Genomic DNA, 20,763 nt, shown 5'->3' with positions numbered 1-20,763 from the left:
GGCTAAAAATCTTGCCTGTACATACCCTGTCCAGCTCCTCCAAGTCACTCAGTGCGCTCAGCAGAGCCTGGTTATATCTGTTCTCCATCTGTCCCTTCCTCCATCATCTTTGCTATTGTTAATTGTTAGCATCTGGCTTGAAAGATTGCCCCTTAGCACGGTGCTGATGGGATCTTTACACAGAGGATTAAGGCTGGAGTGGATTGACAGGAGACAGTATCCCTGCTGTGGGAAGCTTGCCAGTTGTGTGCAGGCTCAGTGCTGCTGCTCTTCCAGTTACTCCAGTTCATGTCAGGACATAGGCAAGAGTCAGTTGCAGCTCCATGCCCCCTCAGCAGGGCCAGCTGGCCAGATGTGGCCCGGGGCACTGCATGCTGAATTTGGAAGAGGCCTCCAGCACCCAGCTGCTGCATGTGGCCTTTGTCAAGTTTTTCTGTCTCTTTACATCAGCTGCACCACCCCATGGAGGCGATTTCATACCTGGCTCCTCAGGTGGTTTCCACTGTGCAATTGCAGTGCTTTAATCAAGGATGTGGATAAGGATAAAAGCTTTGTGGGGGGTGCTGGCAGTAGGAGTTGAGATGTCATTTCTTACTGTATCATTCTCCTTAGGTGGCAAATGTGTCTGTAAATCACACAAGTGCTTTGCCGTAGCTTTGCTTTCTGTTACTGCCTCAGCTGCTGCCAGGATTTCATGGGACACAGATCTCAGCTTTTGGCAAAAAGCACTGCCTCCTTTCCTTGTAAAGGTACTTAGCATGTATTTCCAGTGCCCAGGAGCGTAGCCGAGGGCCCTGCTAAACTTGCTAAATCCAGGCCCTGGGAGATCATATTTCTTTTTGTGTTATTTGGTTTTCTTTCCTGTGGAGTCTGTATTTTCTCCTGTACGTGCATGAGGAGCAGGGGAGAATCCCTTGGCATTTCAGAAGGTATGAGTGTCCTCTTACCTTGTGACTCTCCTGATCTGCTCCTAACAAGTCCTTGGAGACCTTTGTTGCTCTTTTCCAAAGCTGGTATGTGTCCTGCAGTAACCAAAGGGTATCTGTTACCTTGCAAGGACAATCTGGGGCCTGGAGGTGCGTTTACTCCTTGCTGTCAGTAGCACAGGTGCTGACTCCCTTTTTTGCCGCGTTGGAACAGACTGGCAGAAACTTTCCGTGCTTGGATCTATCACACCAGGGAGGGTTTCCATGTGTGTTATGCTGTCTACAGCTGTTGCAGAAGAAGTCTTTTTCCAGTCTAAAGGAAAAACCTTTATATCTAATCCATCTCAGACTCTTAAATCTCAAAGATAGCCAAGTAAAACCAGCAGAGTTCACACCAAAGGGCTCAATTTTGTGGGCTTCTTGAAGGGAATGTTAAAAGATGTTCACAGGGTTTAGAAGCATTGTTAGATTTTTTTTTTCTTTTCTTGTACTATGAAAATCCCACTGGCTGGTATTCCCATGTCCCTTTAAGACATTTGAGATAACATTTAGTTTCTTCCATTAAAACTATTTTTATCCTGGCCTGTGGGACAAGTAGAAATTAAAACAGTGCTTGGTATTTCCTTGCCCATCCTGTCTGTTCTTCATCCTCAGATCCTTTCAGCTCTCCCCAGCTCTCCCCCCTTTCCTCCCCAGCTTGCCTTGAAGGGCTGGGAAAGCCGGCGCTGGCGCATTATGTTGCCTGTCTGATTGTTGTGGGGTTGTGTTTGTGTGGGGAAGGTCACGAGACAAAAAGACCACCAGGCAGGGGTGGGCGGGGGGTGTTCAGTCCTGCTCCATTCAATCCTTGTGGCAATGGGTGGGAAGAGTCTTGTTTGCATGATGGGATTTCAGGGGGTGATTGCTTTTTTGTTTAGGCTTCTTCCACGGCTGCTGCATGGGCCCTGGAGGGCTACAACAAAAGTAGAGCATATATATGAGATTCATGGGGCTGAAGCGTGCTGAGATAACCAAGAGGCAAAGTAGTCCGTGCAGGAGCGACTGAGCCAGAGCCAGCCACTGTGCCCTTGCAGCCTGGAGGCAGTCAGCGATTGCTCCGGGTGGGGTGTTTGTGCTATGTCCGGTCTTGGCTCTGGTGGGAGCTCTTCCTGGGTGTCCGAATCCTGTGGGCTGAGATCCTTAGCTGGATGAATGCTGTGCAAGTTTTTTGGCTGTGGAATGAAGGTTGAGATGTGGAGGAACAGCTCCACGGACCTGCCACACTGGCTATGCTTCCCTGAATATTTTTGAGGCTTCCAGCCAGTGACTTTTAATTTGCAGCACCTGCCTCCTTCCTTGTCCATCAGGTCCACACTTCTGAGAGCATTCTTGTGTTTAAATCACCCCTCTGAGATGCTGGCCCTCAGCGCATCTCTCCCCTCGCCCCCCCCCCCCCATCCTTAGAAAGCAGCTCAGGCTATATTTACCACTGGTATGCATAAAGGCAAACATTGTCAGGGACTCATTGTAACTGTCCCAATTACCCTGGGTTCATTTGCATAAGAAGATTGACCAGCCTGTGGTACTGGCTTTGCCTTGGCTGTCTGATATGGGACACTTCGATTTGGTGAGCAGAAAGAAATAGAGTTCCCAGGCTGGGTGTAGGTTGGGGAGGGGTTGACAGTTTTGGTCCCTAACAGCATGGGTGCTACAGCAGCCCTTCCTGGTGGGAGGGTGACTTGTCAACTCCCAGCTGCTGGCAGCACAAGTCTGTCTGATACAGTTGTAATAGCTGCCAGTTTCCCAGAGATACAGATTCAAGGGATCCCAAGCATGCCTGAGCTCCTGGCTGTCCCATCTGAGTAAATCCTTCTCCTCTATAGTGTGTATGTGTGTATTTATATATTGATGTATTTATTTTTAGTAGGTGTTCACCCTGCTTGAATGCTTTTAGACTAAGCAGTGACCTGCCTTGTGTTGTCACTTCCTCAGGCACATGTAACCTCTCCTCCTTGTGTTTGGATTTCTTCCAGAGAGCTAGCTGTTCCTGCAGGCAGGCTCTAAAGGGAGAGGAAAGCAGCTGGGATGAAGCACAAGTCAGGAAGCGAGCTGAAATGGTATGATCTCTTGACCCAAAGCAGTAGCTAGTGCTGTTAGGGCTAGTGCTTGCACTGCAGCAGCTGCACAGCTCAGGCTCACTGAATTGAGAATTATTCATATTCTCTTTCCCTTCCCCCCCCAGTGCCATACGTAACGTGATCTGGCTGTACCCATGCTGGCAGATGGAAAAGCAAGACACTATTTGCAGTAATGGTTCTTCATGGGCTCAACTGGCCTATGAAGTTGCAACGTTCAAGCTTGTCAGCTTTGGCAGAGCAGCAGAACAGCCTTTCTGGAGACCTTTACTGTCCCTCTGCTGCTGCTGTATGTGTGCATATGCCTGTGCAAATGTGTATCCTTCCCTTCATCTCCCTGCTGCTTCCAGGAGAGACCTGCACACTCGGACAGCTGTTGTTGTTGCTTGTGGGTGTCACCAAGCTTAGCGTACTTCCTGGAGGTGCTTTGACCATTACTCTATCCTAATCCCTCCTTAAAAATCTTCCCTCCAGTATTTGGCAATTTTCAGTTTTTACTGGTCAGTCATTAGGTAGCAATGTAGGAGTGCTTCATGGAGGCGGCTGGAGTACATCTCAGCTACGGTAGTATTTTAAGCCTCTTGCATCCTTGGGTGAATTACTTTGCCTCTCTGCCTTGGGTTCCCAGTTATAAAGTGGAGCTCTTTGTGAGGAGGTACCACTGTGAATCATAATGAGCACAAACTGCCGTTTCAAAATGCACTGTGCTAGAGACCTGATTCTAACAGTCAAATATAGGACAGAAATTTGGTATTTTTGGACCTCTGTGAAAGGGATTGACGATCCAGCCCAGATTTCTCAGGAATTCCTTTGCTATTTCTTTGGGGTGGAGTGTGTGTGGAGAAATCCTCATGTCTTTTCTCAGATGAGTTGCTGCTTGTGCTCTGACTCCAGGATGCTCACATTTTTTGCCTGAAATAAACTGCATTGATATTGTTATGTTTGCTTGGTGCAAGAAACATCAAAAAAGAAGGGGCCAGAACCAGAGTCTCAAGTTGGGGCACAGATGGACCCCTTGCAGTTCCTCTAGCAACACTTTAAAAGTCAGTTTTGTATGTTTGATTTCCCTGATGTGTTGAAAAGGCAAAGTAGAGTCAAGTCTTAGATTTAGATTTGTTTTCCTTTCCATTGTGTTTGGTTTTGAGGGCTGTGTCCTACCTTCCATTGGATTTCTATGACCTCTCATCTCCACTGTGTGACAGTGGAGTCTATTTATGAGCAAGTTAAACATGAGCTCCAGACACTGATTTAGCTTTTAAATGGTTGTTCTTGACAAATATGAAAGATAGTTCTGAGCATGAAGAAAAGGGCTATGATTTAAGGCTTTATGCTCTCCCTTTTAGACACTGTATCTTTTGCTTTGCAGTTGGGAAAATTAGATTTGGCACAGGATCATGTAGGAGGTGACTGATAGACCTAGGAGGATAACAGATACCTTGGCCTATCTAAACCTGCAGACGCAAAAGGGTTGGGAGTTTGTGTCTGCCACTGAGGTTCAAGTAATAAGAAGTGTCCTTCCTAAACAGTTTATTTTCCCTAGCTGTGAAAATGGTGGAGGTGGGTGAAAAATGATACGTAGAGTTTCATTTGCAATTCCACAAAAGATTGGGAAAACTGCTTTTTGTTGCTCTTCGAGCAAAATATTTAATTTGACTTGAGCCAAACCATCTGGGCACTCTGAACATAAACATAAATGGCAATTTTCTTATCAAACATTTTGAAAATAGTAATGCCTAGTGTTTTGGCCTTGTAGAATCCAAGGAAACTTCTGAACGATCAATGTTCAAAACTAAGGCAAATTCACAGGAAAGTCTTGGCATGACTGAAATGTCCAAGTTTTTGCTTGGAAAAGTTTTGTTTTGGAAAAAAACCTTATCTTGGCTTTAGAAATGGGAGGAAAGCCCTGTAAATAACACTGACAGTAAACAATGTTCCTATGTCATACATATAAACTGCATCTTGTCCCACCTTTAGGGTAGTGTTACACTTGAGTCTCTAGGGCTGCTGCTTTTAATTATCTTGGTGCTTTATCCCATCAGCTGTTTCCATGTCACTTGCTCAGTTTTGCTATGACTCCCTTTGATGGGGGCCGTCTGCCCTTTGGTGGCTGCTGTTCGGTTTGCTCTGGGTTCATGAGAATTTGTTGACTGGGAGCAAAGAAGGTGCCTGGTCGTGGAGGGATTATACAGGGATTGATGATGGTAACACTGCTTCAGGCAGCTTTTCTGCTCTGGGATTAAAGTTCATGCTGTGTTACTTGTCTCTCTCTCTAGGCCTTACAAGTCCATGTGGGAAGCTATTCTGCCTGGACTATTTAATTTTGTGCTGCTCAGCTCAATCTCTGCCTCATTTCTCTTCCTTCTTTCCCCTTCCATTCAAGCGGCATCTTTCAGTCTTCCCCATTCAGGTCTGTCTTTGCTCTCTGCCCTGTGTAAAACTTCCATGCCCTCCCTACCATTCATCACCTCTTGCTCATTCACCTCCCTGCTTGCCTTTCTCCATTCATCTGGGCTTCCTCTCAGCCAGGCTGGGCTGCCCTCCCCTCCTGCCCCTTCCACAGTCCTCCTTTTGTGCCTTTGCACTCCCTTCGCCGTGGCCATCTGAAGCACAGCAGTCTGCAGCATGCTCCCTGAGGATGCTCTGCTAGAAGCTGGCCCCAGTTGATGGTCTAATTAATCCCTAGTGGAAGCCTGGTGGGATTGCTTTGGGTGGATTTGTCTCTCTAGTTACCCTGCAGGTGAGAAGTTCCATGCCCCCCCCACCCCTGCCCCTTCCCGGCTCTTCCCGCTTCCCAGAGATGCAGGCTGATGCATGTACAGGAAGAGTATTGCCATTTCCTAAACCCTCCTTTTCAGTCTGGCCTTTCTCTCTCCCTCCTAGCTTGTTTTCCCTTTGTTTGCAGTGGTTGTAGCTCCCAGGCAACTCTTTGGATTGTTGTTTTGAGCTCCTCCTTCCTGAGGAGTATAATATGCATTTCTCTTAATTTTGCTGGCTCTCTCCTTATGATTGTTGCCTCTGCCTTCTCTGCTTCTTTATTCTAATTGTCTGCATTGGGATCGTATCAGTTTTGGAAGACCATCTCTGTGCTTGAATGTGTGTTTTGAGCGTTACCAAGGAAATAGAGCCTGTGAATTGCAGTAGCCAGGGCTTGTTTTTACTAAGTCTCAATGCAGCCGCAACCCTGTGCCGGTGATGCAGACATGGCAAATACGGACCACAGGCCTCTGCCAAAGATCCCCCCAGCCTGCTGTGCACCTGGTCCCCTAGAGCTCACACCCATGCCGGCAATGTGCTCCTATTGAAGGAGCAGGTCTCTGTGTCTCTGTGCTGTGGCGTGGCAGGAAAGCCATGTGGGAGGTCTGCTTGCCTGTGGGTGCCCGTGGGGGGCTTCAGCTTTGAACTGTTAAACTGCATTCAAGCCAGTCTGTTCAAGTCAAAGGGGAATATTAGAGCTTGGGAAGAGTGGACAGGCTTGTCAGAGGAAGCAGGTGCTCGTTAAACTGTACGTGAGCCCTGTACACATGAGAAATCTGGTTAGTTCAGTAAAGGAGGCAGAAATGAGGTGGAGGCAGGCAAGGAGAAGGGGTTCTGCGAGTGAGTGCAGGTTTGACTGACAGGGCAAGCACTCTGTTGTGTGGGAGGCTGTGAAGGGAGTATCCGCTGCTGTCTCCTGAGGCAGTGAGGAGCCCCTGATACGGCTTGGGCAGGGCCAGGCGCTGTGAGGACTTGTCAATGGTTTCGATACGTCTCCTAAGAAACAATGTGAACCACCACAGCTTCCAGCAGTCTGGCTCCTTACTATGGTTGTAACCACTGTGATCACCCTGGAAAGATGCAAGCCAGGATTGCTTGTTCTCAAGTGTTTAAATTATAGAAGTTAGAGTAATAATTAATACTCTCAGCTCTGGGCTCCATTTGGAACCAGCCTGTCTGGAGTACTTCAGAGATGCTTATGTTGTTGCAGTGTAATGCCAGGTACCTACAAGGCATTGCAGGGAATCATGACATACCTCTGTCTCCTCTTCACAAGGCTGATGTTATCTTCTGCTCCAGCTTAGCTTGGAAAGCAAAGGAGCTTCTTTGGTAGCTTCCAGTCCCCATGACTGGGCAAAGCCAGATGTAAAATCAGTACGAGTTAAATATGTTTCCCAGTCTGCTTAGTAACAGTTTTGATCTGTGGTTGTTCTAACCAGAAGCATGGCTTGAATTCTAGTATAGGTGGGTTATTCTGGTTATACATGTGTTATGGCAGTTGTTAGTTGGGGCTTTAAATGCATCTGTTTGGCTGTTACGGCAGTTTTTCTGAGCACTAATAATTTGCAGTCAGGTCAGAAGGGAACTGTTGGGATCATCCAGTCTCTAATAATGAAGACCAGAACACTTTCTGAGTGGTCTGCTTGACATTGGCCATACCTCATCTCCTAGGAAAACTTGCATTTCAGTCATAAAACTTTTGGTGAAGTTAGTGAGGCATTTCTTTTGTTAATAGGAAAAATAATCAACTAACTCTAATCGAAAGCTGCCGAGCTTTGACCTCTAGCCCCTAAATGTGATTATACCTTTGTCATAGCGGAGAATCCTCTACTGCCAAATTTCTGTCCCCTTTGTCTTCTTCTGGACAGTGATCAAGTCATTGCTTAACATTCCCTGTAGTAAACTAATGAGTTGAGCCTGTTAGTGGAGCCAGTCAGACTATACCAGCAACAAAGTGCCAAACAAAGAGGTAATGTCACCTCATTTACAAACCTGGGGTCATGTTTCCTTTATTGAAGGCAGTGTTACCTTGAGAGCGCTCAGCATAACAAGCAAAGCTTTTTAGCTTTTTTTTTTCTCCCCCGGAGTGGCTGCTGCTGAAGATGGCATTCCCCATCCTGTAAGCTGGCTGGCATTCTTGGCTCCTGGCCATATGGCTTTCTATTTGTTTTTACTGTAATATGTATTGTTTTCAAGCACCCAGCTTTACTAAAAGACCCAGCTTATGCTTAGTAACTTGCTGCTTTAGCTCATCTGAGCATGATGCAGACTTATGCTTTCTCCTAAGTTACTAATGATAATTCTGTAGGGGCAAGAATGAATTCTCATGGGACTCTGTTAGTGGTATCTCCATGTGATGTTAGCTGTCTATCTTAGTTTTATTTTTGAGACCTGTCAAACAGCCAGACTTTAGCATGTTGAATGTGTGACAGCCAGAATTTGTGTCACAGTAAGTTTTCAAACACAGGGTTGTCTGGTGATGTCAGATGCCCTGCAGAAATCAGTTGTACCAGCAATCTTGCCTTACGATCTGCACCAAGTTTGTATTCTCATCCAGATAATATCAGCTGAACATAATCTGTTTTCTGTCGTTTATTCTGACTGGTATCAGACCAGTCCTTCTTCAGTTATGCATTGCTCAATATCAGTAATTTGTTAATTTGCTGTGGGTTGCTATTAGTCCAACAGACCTGCTTTGTTCCATTAAATTCTTGTCACAGCCCTGCAGTTTTGGGAGTGGTGTGCATGCCTGTTGCCATGTTTGGACACAAGTGTTGGAGCCATGGTTGGAAGGGCTGAATTGCTGATTTGAAGCTGGAAGAAAGGTAAAAAGCAGATCTTGATGTTCCTCCAGTGCTCCCAGACTTGCAGGAAATCAATATTAGTACTGGCTTTTAAAAATCTTTTTGATGAAAATTACCTTGGCCTGCTGATTCAAAACTATCTAACTTTAGCAACTGCAGTGTAGCATTCTTCAGAGTTACTGCTGGGACAGAAAGTGTATTGTTATTCTGTAATAGAGATAATTCATTGGGCTTTTGTCCATATATAGAACAGAAACATTCCAACTACTCCTGACTCTTTTGCACTTGTATCAACTATGCTACTTTTTCCAGAGAATATCAGACCAAAACCCTGTTTTGAATGAGAAGACTTGTCTGCCTCATCTATACCAGCAGAGACGCTGCTGTGACAGGAGGCATTGTCAATAGCAGTGAATTTTAAGGAAATGCTTGTGTAGGTTTAGTTAACCTAGGGGTAAGCAGCGACCTGACTGCAGCAACTTGACATGAAATACAGCCCCAGCTGAGCAGCTGTTCTGACTGCTGTGTGTTGGGTTTTGTTTTATTTTCTGTTATTTTTATTTTATTATTTTATTTTATTTTTATTGTAGCAATAGTGATTATAGCCTGTCTGTCTCCTGGCTGTGAGGTTGACTGTGCATGCTATGCCTTCTATTGAGTTACGTAGCCCAAATAAATGCAGCATCCCCCCCAGAGTGTATTGCATTTCAGCTCTGGATGAGTGGCTTACACATTATGACCCCTCACAATGTAGAAACCCTGAGAGATGTAATTAATATCGATACAGGATTTTGAGATTCTCCAATAAGACATGACTAAAAAGATATAAACAGTAATTATATGGTGATAAATGAAAATATCATGTGTCTTGGTAGTATGGATATTGCTATTTTCAGCTTTTGGTATTTAATGCCTTATACCATCAAGAACAAAAGTGGGTTTTATTTTAATTAGGCTGCAGAACTTATTGCCGCAGAGGTTGTGGAGCCCTAAAAACTACAGGAATTCAAAAGGGAGAGCAAGAGATTGGGCATTTGTACATACAACAATATCTGGGCCAGTGCTGACAAGCAGATCTGGGAAGTATTAAACCTCCTGCCTAAGGATTCAAGAAAAGGTTTTAACTGTTAAGCTGGGTTTTGTCATGGCAATCACTCGGTGATCTCTTGTAGGCTTGATCTTGTCCACAATTTCAGAAAGGTGTGGATAGTCAGCACTGGAGCTGGGCTGGTGATACAACATATATGACTTGCAAGTTTGGGCCATAACCTGCCCAGCCTGTTGCTGAAGCTGAGGACATCTATCCGGCGAAATGTGCAAGGTGCCCCGTGCTGAATCAAGATTAAAAAATTTATTTCCACCAAAAAAAAAAAGCCCACCACTTTTTAGAGTGCCTCAGCTTCTTTCCATTAGTCTTAATTCACTTATATAAATAATAAACCAGGAAGAAGCAGAGCTGGAGAAGGCTCAGTCTATAAACATGTCTCTTTGCATTAAGCCTTGTGGCATAATGGAGGGCATCTCCTGCCATCCATGCTGTCTCATTAATCATGTAATTATCTCCCTCACTTTCGGTGCTGCATCTCCTTCCTTGTCAGTGGTGGTGATAATGGAGCTTCAATTTACCTTGGCTTCTTTCTGGGGAGCGGCTTTGGTTTCAAAGCCAGCACAGTGGCATATTTTGAATAATTTAGTTCTGGGTGGCTTGAACACTGTGTGTAATTCCCCAGCTGAGACTGGAGGCTGATTCCTGTGAGTGTTCTGTCAGGAGACCGATCTGGAGAGAGGCAGTGGGATCGCCCAGGATGGTGGGTCATCGAGACGGCAGAGGACTGAAAGCTAGCTCAACAGGTCCTGTGAGTGCATCTCAGCTCTATCCTCTCTTAGTGTCTTAGCAAGGACTTGTTGCAAGAAACCCATAGGCAGAGGAAGGATAGTGGAGAGAGTTGCATTAAAAATGTATATGGAGACAGAAACATGGATTTGGGTACCTGACAAGCATGTAGGCTTTCCCAGCAAGCTGTGGGTCAGAAATTCCTAGGGTCTCTGAATGCAGGATTTGATTGGCCTAAGGTGACTTGGACCAGGAGTCTGAACCTCTGTGGAGTCAAGGAGCTCAGTGTGGTGTCCAGCTGTCATTGGCTTTGGAAAGTCTGATATTTTTCTATACATGAAACCTTGGCAGAAGGCCAGCTCTGTCCATATTCTCCCTGTGCTGCTTGGCCTTGTGGCTTCCTAATTGCCCTATGCCATTGCAGCCGCTGTCCAGTCATGCTCTGCAAGGGCTCCACAGCTCTCACTACACTGGAGCCCACAGGCACAGGTGTGTTCCTTATGCCTTGTAGATGGGGAAGTCAAGGCACTACAAGAGGCAGCTGGGCTCATTCCAGAAATCCTGGCAATACCAAGAATGAGACCAGGTCCCAAGGCCCTCTTTCCTGTCTGCCTAACAACTGAGCAGTGGTACACTCCTGGGATCTTTTTATTCTCCCGTTCCTGTTGAATCTGTGCTTCCAGTGTCTGTTTACATTAAATGCTTTTGCAGAAGGTAACAACAGATGGTAGTAATGTAGGTCCCTTTCTTGTCTTTGTGCCTAAGACAGTAGGAGAAATAAATTGGAGCAGAAATGCCTCTACAGATTGGCCAGCTAGCTAATGAGCCTGGTCTTTCAGGCTACTCTGCTCTTCAAGGAAAAGGGAACCTTCTATCAGCTCCCCCCATCTCCACTTTGCCATGCATTGCATGCGGAGAGGCACTTACCCAGATCTAGGTGACAGGCCGTCTGCTCTGCGAATGCCTGTCCGCCTAGGTGCAGGCTGAGCTGGGTAGCTCTCTGCTCTCTGCTCTCTCACTGCAGCTTTCTGAGGAGCAGGTCTGTCTGGTTCCCTACTTGGTGAGTTAGTGAGGGTATATTCTCTGTGCTTAAATGCAATCTGGCTTTTGAGAGCTGGGTGGTGTTTCCAGCCCTTGGGTTCACCTCAGGTCAGAGCAATCTAACATGCACTAAAAGTACTGCTGGACAGCCCTTAATCACTTTATATTGTCTGGGCAGTGGTGGGTAAATTCATTATTTACAGGGGACGAAAGTATGCATCACTGGAGCTAGCACTAATGTTTTACCACACACGTTCAGGAGACTCAGATTAGGTGACTTCATGGTGAGAAGCTGGATTTCAAGGTGGAGGGATATGCACTTACCTTTCACTGGCCTTCCTGTCTCCTGGAGCAGGGTTTCTCTTTTCACCTGCACCTCCCGCTATCAAAAGAGAGAGCAGGATCATTAAGCTGCTTGGAAGATCATCAGTACCAGGCAGCGATGAAACTCCTGCTAAACAGCCCCTGCTTTTTGCCCTCTCATTTGGACTGTAAGGCAGACTTTCATCTTCTGCCTTGTCATTGCTTTAATCTTCATCAAAGGAGCAAATGCTACATGTAATGCTGCAACATGGTTGTTTGGGGTAGGGTGGGGGGTGGGTGGGTGCTTTTTTTGAAAAACAAACAAAAAAAACCCCTTCTCATCAACCCCAGGGACTGTGGAAAGGTAGAGAATGGGCTCCTGTAAAATTTGTGACTATCTTGAGGAAAGTTTCAGTGCCTGTCTTGAATGTCTTTTCACAGCTTCAGCTTGGAGTCTTTCAGTTCCATGTATTAACTTGAAGATTCTTGATTTAACTACGGCATGGCCTTTGAGGCGGGAGATGCTCTGGTTGTTTCCAAAGCTTGTTAGTATTCCTGTATTGCAGAGACCATGCCATCTAACGGTCTGCGTTCAAATCCAGCAAAGCTCAGACTGGGTTCTGAAACCCTTGGAGATAAACAGATTTTGCGCCCGATTGACTTCCCCTTTCCAGTGCGAAAGGACCTACATGTGGACAAGAAGCAGGTCTGCTACTGATAGCTCCTTTCTGGTGGGAAATAAGGCAGGAGTTGTCATTTCTATATAATAGGAGGGGAAGCTAAAGCTCAGGGAGTTTATTTCCAGAATCTGCCTCCTAGTCTGGAGCCTGGCCAGGAGGCCTGACTGCCAGGCCAGTCTCTCCCAGAAGTGAAGATACCACCAGACCACAGAATAATTCAGATTTGAAGGGACGGATCCAACGCAAAGCCAGCTTCCAAATTAGATGAAGTTGCTTGGAGCCAGGCCCATTGCGAAGACAACTTATGACTTGGGTGATGCCAAGGCAAAGCCCCTCAATGAGGAAACCGTGGGTGGTAGCAAATTCTCTGTTCCTGCAGCAGATCTGCAATCCTAAAGCCAGCCAAGGATCCTCACGCTGTGCCCAGGTCAGCTGTTGACTCTCCAGCTGCTCTGATGCCCCAGAGGACTGTTTGCCACGAGGGAGAGGAGCAGCTGGCTGCACTATGCGAAATGCCTGCGTTTTCCCAAGATACCCATTGTCTGTCTGCAGCACCAGCCTCCACCCTACTTGCTCACTCAGCCGTGGCTGATGTGTCTTTAATTAAAGAGGAGGAACAATTTGAGATTTCTTTTTTTTTTTCTCAAATGTATTTCTTCTTTACATCAGAGTTTGCAGGACTCCCTCCCCTTAGTTTTGTTTTGTAGTTTTGCAGTGGGGCCTTCAGTTCATGGTGTGTCTGCTATAAAATAAGGAAGAAATAGGAAAGAATAGCTTGTTTTGGGCCAGGGAATTAAGATCCTGGGTCAGATGGCTGCTATGGTCATTAACATATTTACATTTTTGCTTAAGAGCCTGGTTGAGGATCAAGGGACTTAAGGGTGATTGTCATTGAAATGCGGAGGAAACCTTGCATGAAATTGCCGTTAGTATCCTATTGTTTGGGGGGGGGTGAGGGGGGACAAACGGCCTTCCTCATCCCTGCACCGGTTGTGTTGCTCTTGTCTGCCACAAGAAGACGGGCAGAGGCAGAAGTAACTATGCTGTGAAGGAAGCCACTGTGTTGAGTTAGTTTTTGGGAGGCTTTGCCTGGTGAGCACTCCTGTGGGGCTGGGCTGGGGCTCAGTGCAGCCGTGCTGCGGTCTGTCTGTCCTCTGGGTGAGACAAAGGTGCTCGGCCGGGCTTGCAGGACAACTGGCCCTTTATGAGATCGTCATGGATACATACATGAAGCGTCTAACAAAGGTCAGTTGCCTCTTTTATAATTGATGGACCCAAGTGTTTTGAGTGTGCAGCCACATGTTGTTTTTGTCATGTGTGGAGCACATGTTCTACAGGACCAGTTTTACTCTTTGGTTTCTGTGGCTAGCTGTGATATCAGAAACAAGGTTTGAGGAAGTGAAGTGTTGGTGTGGATTCTGAGTGCTGTAACAACAGATGAGACTTTTATATGCTGAAAAACACTGTTCACACATAAATAAGAGAACTCCCTTACAGCTGGGGTTTACAGTAAAACATTCTGCTCCAGGTTGTGGAAGCAGTGATCTAGTCCTGCTCTGAGGCAGGCCTTTTTAGTTCTGCTATCAGTTGTTCATTGCTCATCTCTTACTCTTTCATGCTGTTCAGATCCACTGTTTTAATTTAAACCTATTTCTAATTAGTATCATTAACTTAGTGCCAAAACCAAAATTGGTACTGTGAAAGAGGAAAACAAGCTCCCTGGCCCATTTACAGTGCTGAAAATACTAGCTACCTTCTGCCACTGCCTTCATTTTGGTGGGACAAGCAGCAGCACAGTGCGCTGAAGGAGGAATGCTGGTGCCTATTGGTGCGAGAGGAAAGCATCCTTGAAGCAGAGGCTCATATGTAGCCACCAGACAGGCTTCATCTGTCTGTCCATTTGGAAAGCCAGCAGCCAGTAACAGGTATGAACAGTACAGTCTTGAGTGACAGGATTGTATCTGCTCCAGCACTAGTGAATCTGGAGTCATCGGTGTGTCCTTGTGGGCTGGTTTGAAGTTCTGAAGTGGTTGTGTAATTTTTGTGCTTGGTTACAATATGTTTCTTTTTGGAATGCTTTAAAGCAGAATGAAGTCTGGGAAAAGTGGTTTGTGATCTGAGCAGCTCTTTTGTGCCTCAGGAGCCTTTGTGCTTCAGCTCTGTATCTCTTCTGCCCTTTGAAGGAATAGCCATGTTCCCTGTGGCTGTGGCTGTTGGTCTTTCCTACAAACTCAAACAATGAGCACACAGCATGGGGAGAGTCCCACGCTTCAGTCACTGACCGTGGCCCTCAAAGCAGGGAGACATTTAAGCCTTCAAGGAGCAAGTGGTTTTGTCCTAGACAAGATAGGTTCTGTCATCTTAAATGTCAACGTATAGTTAAAGCGGTGCAGTAAGATGTTGGTTAGGTCAAATGTTTTCAGGGAACAAGGATGAACACAGCAGTATCTATGGGATTGCAGGTGTTAGATCTGTTCACTGAATGACTCATCTCCCAGCTTCTGCAAATTCCCCTTCAGAAAGGTCATCTTGGGTATTATGCTAATCATACTTTATTTCCTGGGTACCTGTGCCTCTGGGGTTGGGCACTGCAAACTTAGGCTTGCTTGGGAGCCCCAGCAAGAGCCAAAAAACACTAGAGCTGAGCCTGAGTGCAGAAGCCCTGATTTTGGGGTTGGTTTTAGAATTTGATCTGTTAACCTACAGCATCAGAGTGGGCTGGAGTACGGGAGCTAAACTTCTCCAGGGATTAATATTAAGCCCTTGTTTAACAGTAAACAGCTGATGAAATCCACCTGTGGCTCTGAGTGCCAGCTGTCAGGAAGGTACATCCAGGCCACCTCGCAAGGACAAAGCAACCCTTGGCATAGGGCGGGGGACAATGCCTAGTGCCAACTGTCCGCAGGTGACTTGGTTTGGTTTGTGTAATCCACTTGCCCCAACAGCTTCCTGACAGAGGGGCTGCTGCTTTGACAAAACAGCAAGGGGCTGTGATCTCCCGTGCTCAGGTGAGACAGCTCCTCAACAAAGCAGCCAGTGACAGTGGAGTCCCCAGGAGCAGCAGGACAAAGGTGCTCTGGAGGGAGATGGAGCCAGATCCTTGCATGTGAGCACTGTGTCCTCTAAACATGCTTGGGGCTGGTCTGTTTTATAGCTGCTCTGCTTGCTGCAGAGCCGTGCCAGCCCTGCCACTGGCAGGCTGCATTGTCTGCCACATCCTCCTCCTCACCTCCTCCTTGGCCAAGGCAGCCTTTACCCCGCTGTGTCTGATCACAGGCCCGGCGCCCGTTCAGCTTTTGTCCTCTGTTAGAAAAGAGTGAGGATTGTCAGGACCTTTCTGGCTCTGCCAAGGCCTTTTATGTTCCAAATGTTTCTGTGAAAAGACTCCCTCCTGACCACCCTGCCCCCTGACAGCCATTCAATCCAGCCAACAAGCTTGATATCATTATCTACAAAAGGAGGCCAGTGAGCGCCAGGGTCCTCACAGCCAAGTTTGGGAAATCAAATCTCCCAGCAACGGGGAGCTGGCAGAGCTGGGGCTGCACCACAGCTAGCATGGGCTGGGCTGGCAGCTTGCGTCCACGAGTTTTCAAGGCACAAAAGAAACGTGCTCGGCATGGTGCCAGGACTGGCTTTGTTGGGGCTGGGGCTGTGCCCGCCTGTGAGCTAGCAGCCCCTCACAGAGTGCCCTGGGGAGCTCAGCGTGGGCTAGAGGCTGCTGTAAGGAAGCAGTCATAAGTCTGAACAGCCTTGCAAAGCTGTGTTTTTTTGGTCAGTGGCGTTTTTTGGAGATCAATCACAGTCTGAGGGAAAACAGTTTTTGGTCAGAGTGGGATTCCCTCCAAATCTCATCTGGGACTTTCCTTCTAATGACTCTGGTGTACGTTCTGAAAATGGCATATGGCTGCCTTGTCACTTTTAATTTGACATAATGTTCGTCTGCTCTGCTCCCTGTCCAAAGGCTTTCTTTCCAATCCATGTTAAAATAGGGAGCTCTTTAGCAGTGAAAGCACTTACCATTTTGAAGGCTTATGTAGAGGTGATCTAGAAAAGTGACTGTCGGAAACACTGAGCACAGAAAGGGCTTGAGGATGGCATATTCCTGTGTTGCAATTATGTTGGGAAATACAGGAGTAAAACTGTTTTCAGTATGTGTTATCTCTACAGATGGCATCTCTGGTTTGCTTGATAGTCCAGGTAGAGTGATATAAAAAATAGCCAAGAGAAATGATGATGCAGGGTTAAGGAAGGTGAAGGGAGCTGACTTAGCTGAAGTTTGGGTGGAGCCCGGACAGTGGTGTGCATGATGATGCCTGGATTCACTCTGCTCTGCAGCAGGGCACTTTGCAGACCCTGGGCAGTGAAAGGAAGCTGGAGACGGGATGACTGAAGGGCAATGTGTCATGAAAGCCTAGAGCAGCCCCTGGGGTCCCTGTGGTTGTGCAGCGGGTGATGAATGCATAGGAGGGCAGAGTTGTGTGTAACATGGAATGGTTAATTCTGGCTCTTTCCCCTCCTATCCCAGTTCGATCCTGACAACACCGGCTACATCAGCACTGAGAAGTTTCGCTCCCTTCTCCAGAGACACGGCTCGGAGCTGGACCCCCACAAGCTGGAGGTCTTGCTGGCATTGGCAGACAGCAACTCTGAGGGGAGGATCTGCTACCAGGACTTCGTCAACCTGGTGAGTGCTGTGGCTGGCAGGGCCTGTCAGTCCTTGGCTCTGCTACAAATATTGGCTGTTGAGGGACAGTCTCTCTCCCTCCCTATCAACACCAGCATTTGCTGTGTCCTTGCATCACATTCTGTATGGGCTTGCTGAAGCATTCAGTGGTGACTGAACTCTCAAGCCAAGAGTCAAGTTGCTGCTAATTTTTCTAGGGAAACAAATTTGCATGGGAAGAAACTGTGGGAGCTGTTTTAAGAGGAGCATGAAGTAATGACTGCTGCTAATTTAGAGGCTTTTACTCTCAGTATCAGTTGGTAGCTGTCATAAGGAGCCGTTTGTTTGCAAGCAGAGCTCTGTCAGTCTGGATGTCTCCTGTTTTATCTAGAAATTTCATCACTTCCAGACGAAAATATATAGATAACGTTGTGTTGACTTGCTGGGTAGAGTCATATTGCACTGCTGTAGGCATCAACAGAAACAGGGATAAAGTGTTTCTAGGTCATGTTCATTTTATCCCAGGTGAGATGTCTCTGACTGCGAGTAATGATCTGGATGCTTCTTTATACTAATGAGTCAGTTAGTGGAGGGATCTCTCCATTTCTTGTCAAGGCAGTTTGATGAGTCAACACAGATGTAGACATGTGTTGTTAGATGCCCAGGGTGGCCTAGAAATATTTGCAGGATAGGTATCTTGAATAGTGGCCATTCCAGGGGCTTTATCCTGTTCTTGCTCTATCATTCCACACCTGAGTCCCAGCAGATTGAGTGCAGCAGTAAGAGAAACCTAAGTGACAAAGTCAGTAAGTAATGAAAGTCAGCGACATCTCTAAGGTTTTGCTGGAAAGCTGGATGTGTTCTTGATGCAGAGTATAATCATTTGCATCTCTGTTGTATTCCTGCAGTCAACATGGGGATCTGATCCCTCCATTTGTCATGGTCACTCATCCATGTGTTCTTGGTTTAGAAAGAAAGTGTCTTCCATTTCTCCTGTCTTCACATTAACCAAAAAAGTATGGTAATGGAACAGCTGTCAAGGATCCAGGTCACAGCTTCAGTCAGACCGTGGGCGATGTGAAGGTGAAATTATTATGATGCAATGACATAGATCTGCTGTATTTAGCCCTTTGCATGTATTTAGGTACACAGAAAAACAGATGTAGCAACTATTAAATAGATCACAGTGGGTGTGAGGTTTTCCTCAGCTCCAACTTAATGAACGGTATGGCCAGTGGTACTCTGTGATCAGCTGTGTATTTATGGTAACTGCTTGTTCTACAGTTTGGTGTATTCAAAGTACCATGCAAGCATTAACTGATTGAGCTGCACAACAGTTAGGTAGCACGAAGGGGTATCATCTAATTTCTTTTACAGAAATGATGACCTAGGGCCAGCCAGCACATTGGCAACAGGCTCAGGAATAGAACTGGACTTTTTCCTCTCTCCTTGCTCCACTGAGCTCAGGAGCAGAACAAGCTAATGAGAGGCAGGTGCAAGGTGAAAGGCTTGGACATTCTCCTCCTTTGGGAGTAGATCACACCAGCTCACACCCACCTGATGTGATATCTGCAAAATGGCAAATTTCCTTCACTACTGTTGAATGATTCCTGTAAAGAAGCCATTGATTTTTCTGTCATCAGTCTCTCTATCCTGATCTGCATTTTTTTGCGCTTTCTAATCAATAGGCAATGTAAATGCCAGAACGTTAAACTACTTAAAAGTGGCATCTGTCTTCTCACTCCTCCTCTAGTTGCTATTGATTTTCAACATCCAAACTTTTTAGGGCACCTTCTCTTTTCCCTAGTTTCCTCCTCCCAAACCTGCCTTTTGAACTTCCTGATGGAAAGAAACAGCACAGTTGACAAAGAATCACTGTGAAATTCGTTATTTCCTTCACTTTATAGCTGTCAGTCTTGGAAACCATGTGTGGTGGTGTTTAAGTGCATGCTTGTGCCTGGTAATCATCAGCTGTCTTTGCTTTTTGCTCAGGTTAATTTGTTTCAGTAGCTTAGCAAGAATTGATCTGCTCCCAAAAATGATGGTGCTGGATGTGGGAAAGGGAAAGGCTAACCTTTTACTAGATCTACAGAGGTTTTACAAGCATGGCTGTGTGTGTGGTTTTCCTTTTCCCCATCAGTATTCATAAACGAGTATTCTGACATGATCAGAGAATCTCATGGCCTCCCAAATGTGTCCAAGATACTGAAACTTTGAGCAAGAGATAAAATTGCATTGATGAAGCTGTGGCCACGCAAGAGGCCTTGAGGGGAGGAGCAGGGCTGGGTATCAAAGATGCAGTACAGTGAAGTTGTCAAAGCAGATGTGTGGAAGGAAGGAGACTCCTCTGTGTGTGTGTGTGTCACAAGCAGCTCATTTGGTTTGTTTCCGAGCATAGGGATGGAAGGAGCTGATGAGCTGCTTGCTCCAGCTACTATGAAAAACATTAACTCTATTCCAGCCAAACCAGTACAAGCATGTGCTTTTTCACAGAACGCAGCAGGAAGTAGGGTTTAACCCCTGGGCATCAAGAGAACTCTGTCTTCAATGGTCAATTCCTGGCATATGATACCCTCTCTGTTTTTTCTCTCAACTTTGCTAATGTTGATAAAAATCAAGCAGAAAGGGTCTTCTTTTTCAGCCTTGTTTAACCCTTGATCTTTGCTGGGTTCTCTGGAAGTGTGACAGAATGTGATGCTGCTTATTCTGCAAGGTGCTTGGATACTTACTAGAGTCTAATGCAGAGAGGTGCTATTAGTGACCGCAGAAGCAGCTGTAACTCCATGAAATTATTACTTCCAGAAGGCAATACAGACCATAAACCTCACAGAGCAATAGTGTTGACACTGTTTCCTCCAGGGCATTGTATGTCCCAGAGAGGGCTATAAAAAATGCTCGCACCCATACGCTCCAACATCATTACGATCACCAAGAACTCTGCCTGCTCTCTCACACACTGTGATCCCCAAGTAAAGAACTGCTATTGAGCAAAGCTTGTTACCCTCTGATGTCCAAAGGGTGTTATGAGCTTCTAGATGCACGAAAAATGTAATTCTAGGACTTCTCACCTTAATAAGGAGACCCACACAAAACATATGCCTGTTCTCAACTCTCAACTTGGCAAAGCAACTTAAACTTCTGAAACTGAAAGTTTTATGGGATGAGAATAGACCCTAGAAATCACTCCATAAATAATTTCAGTGATGAATAAATTCAGGGAAGCTGTAGATTCCTGGTATGATCTGCAGATGGAAAGGGCTGAAAAATATCAGATAGGCAACTCATTGGGAATTATATCTCCTCTGTATGTATGAGATTCATCTCATGTAGTTCTAAAACACAATGCTGCATTCATACCCATTTCTGTTTCTATGCTAGGGCTTGCAAGAGTGGTAGAAAGCAGTTTCAGGTGGGACTTTTTATCCTGTGTCTGAGACAGCGCAGAATAACAAAAGTGTTTCCTGTACAGGTGGAGAAGTGTTGTGAATTTCTGTTGCCTGGTTGCTTTTCCACATTGTGAAGAGAGATGCTAAAAATGCACAGTGAAAATTCCGGCTATGAACAGCATAGGCCACAGGAGGAGATAATGAACAAAGCTGTTTAACTAACTTTGCTACTTTTAGAGAGGAGACAAGCCAGGAGGT

General features: G+C 46.0%; 1 protein-coding gene across 1 annotated transcript in view; it reads left to right on the top strand.

Moving 5' to 3' along the window:
• RHBDL3 (rhomboid like 3) overlaps positions 1-20,763 on the top strand; it is a 73,101-nt gene that overhangs the window by 20,582 nt on the left and 31,756 nt on the right. Inside the window, exons 3-4 of the mRNA XM_056341677.1 lie at positions 2,939-3,022; positions 16,982-17,140. Coding sequence (XP_056197652.1) covers positions 2,939-3,022; positions 16,982-17,140 — 243 coding nt within the window. The remainder of the gene's footprint in view (positions 1-2,938; positions 3,023-16,981; positions 17,141-20,763) is intronic.

The sequence above is a fragment of the Falco biarmicus genome, chromosome 1, assembly GCF_023638135.1.
Source record: "Falco biarmicus isolate bFalBia1 chromosome 1, bFalBia1.pri, whole genome shotgun sequence".
Lineage (NCBI taxonomy): Eukaryota > Metazoa > Chordata > Aves > Falconiformes > Falconidae > Falco > Falco biarmicus.
Note: the sequence above shows the minus strand (reverse complement) of the source record. Positions and strands in the feature narration are given on the sequence as shown.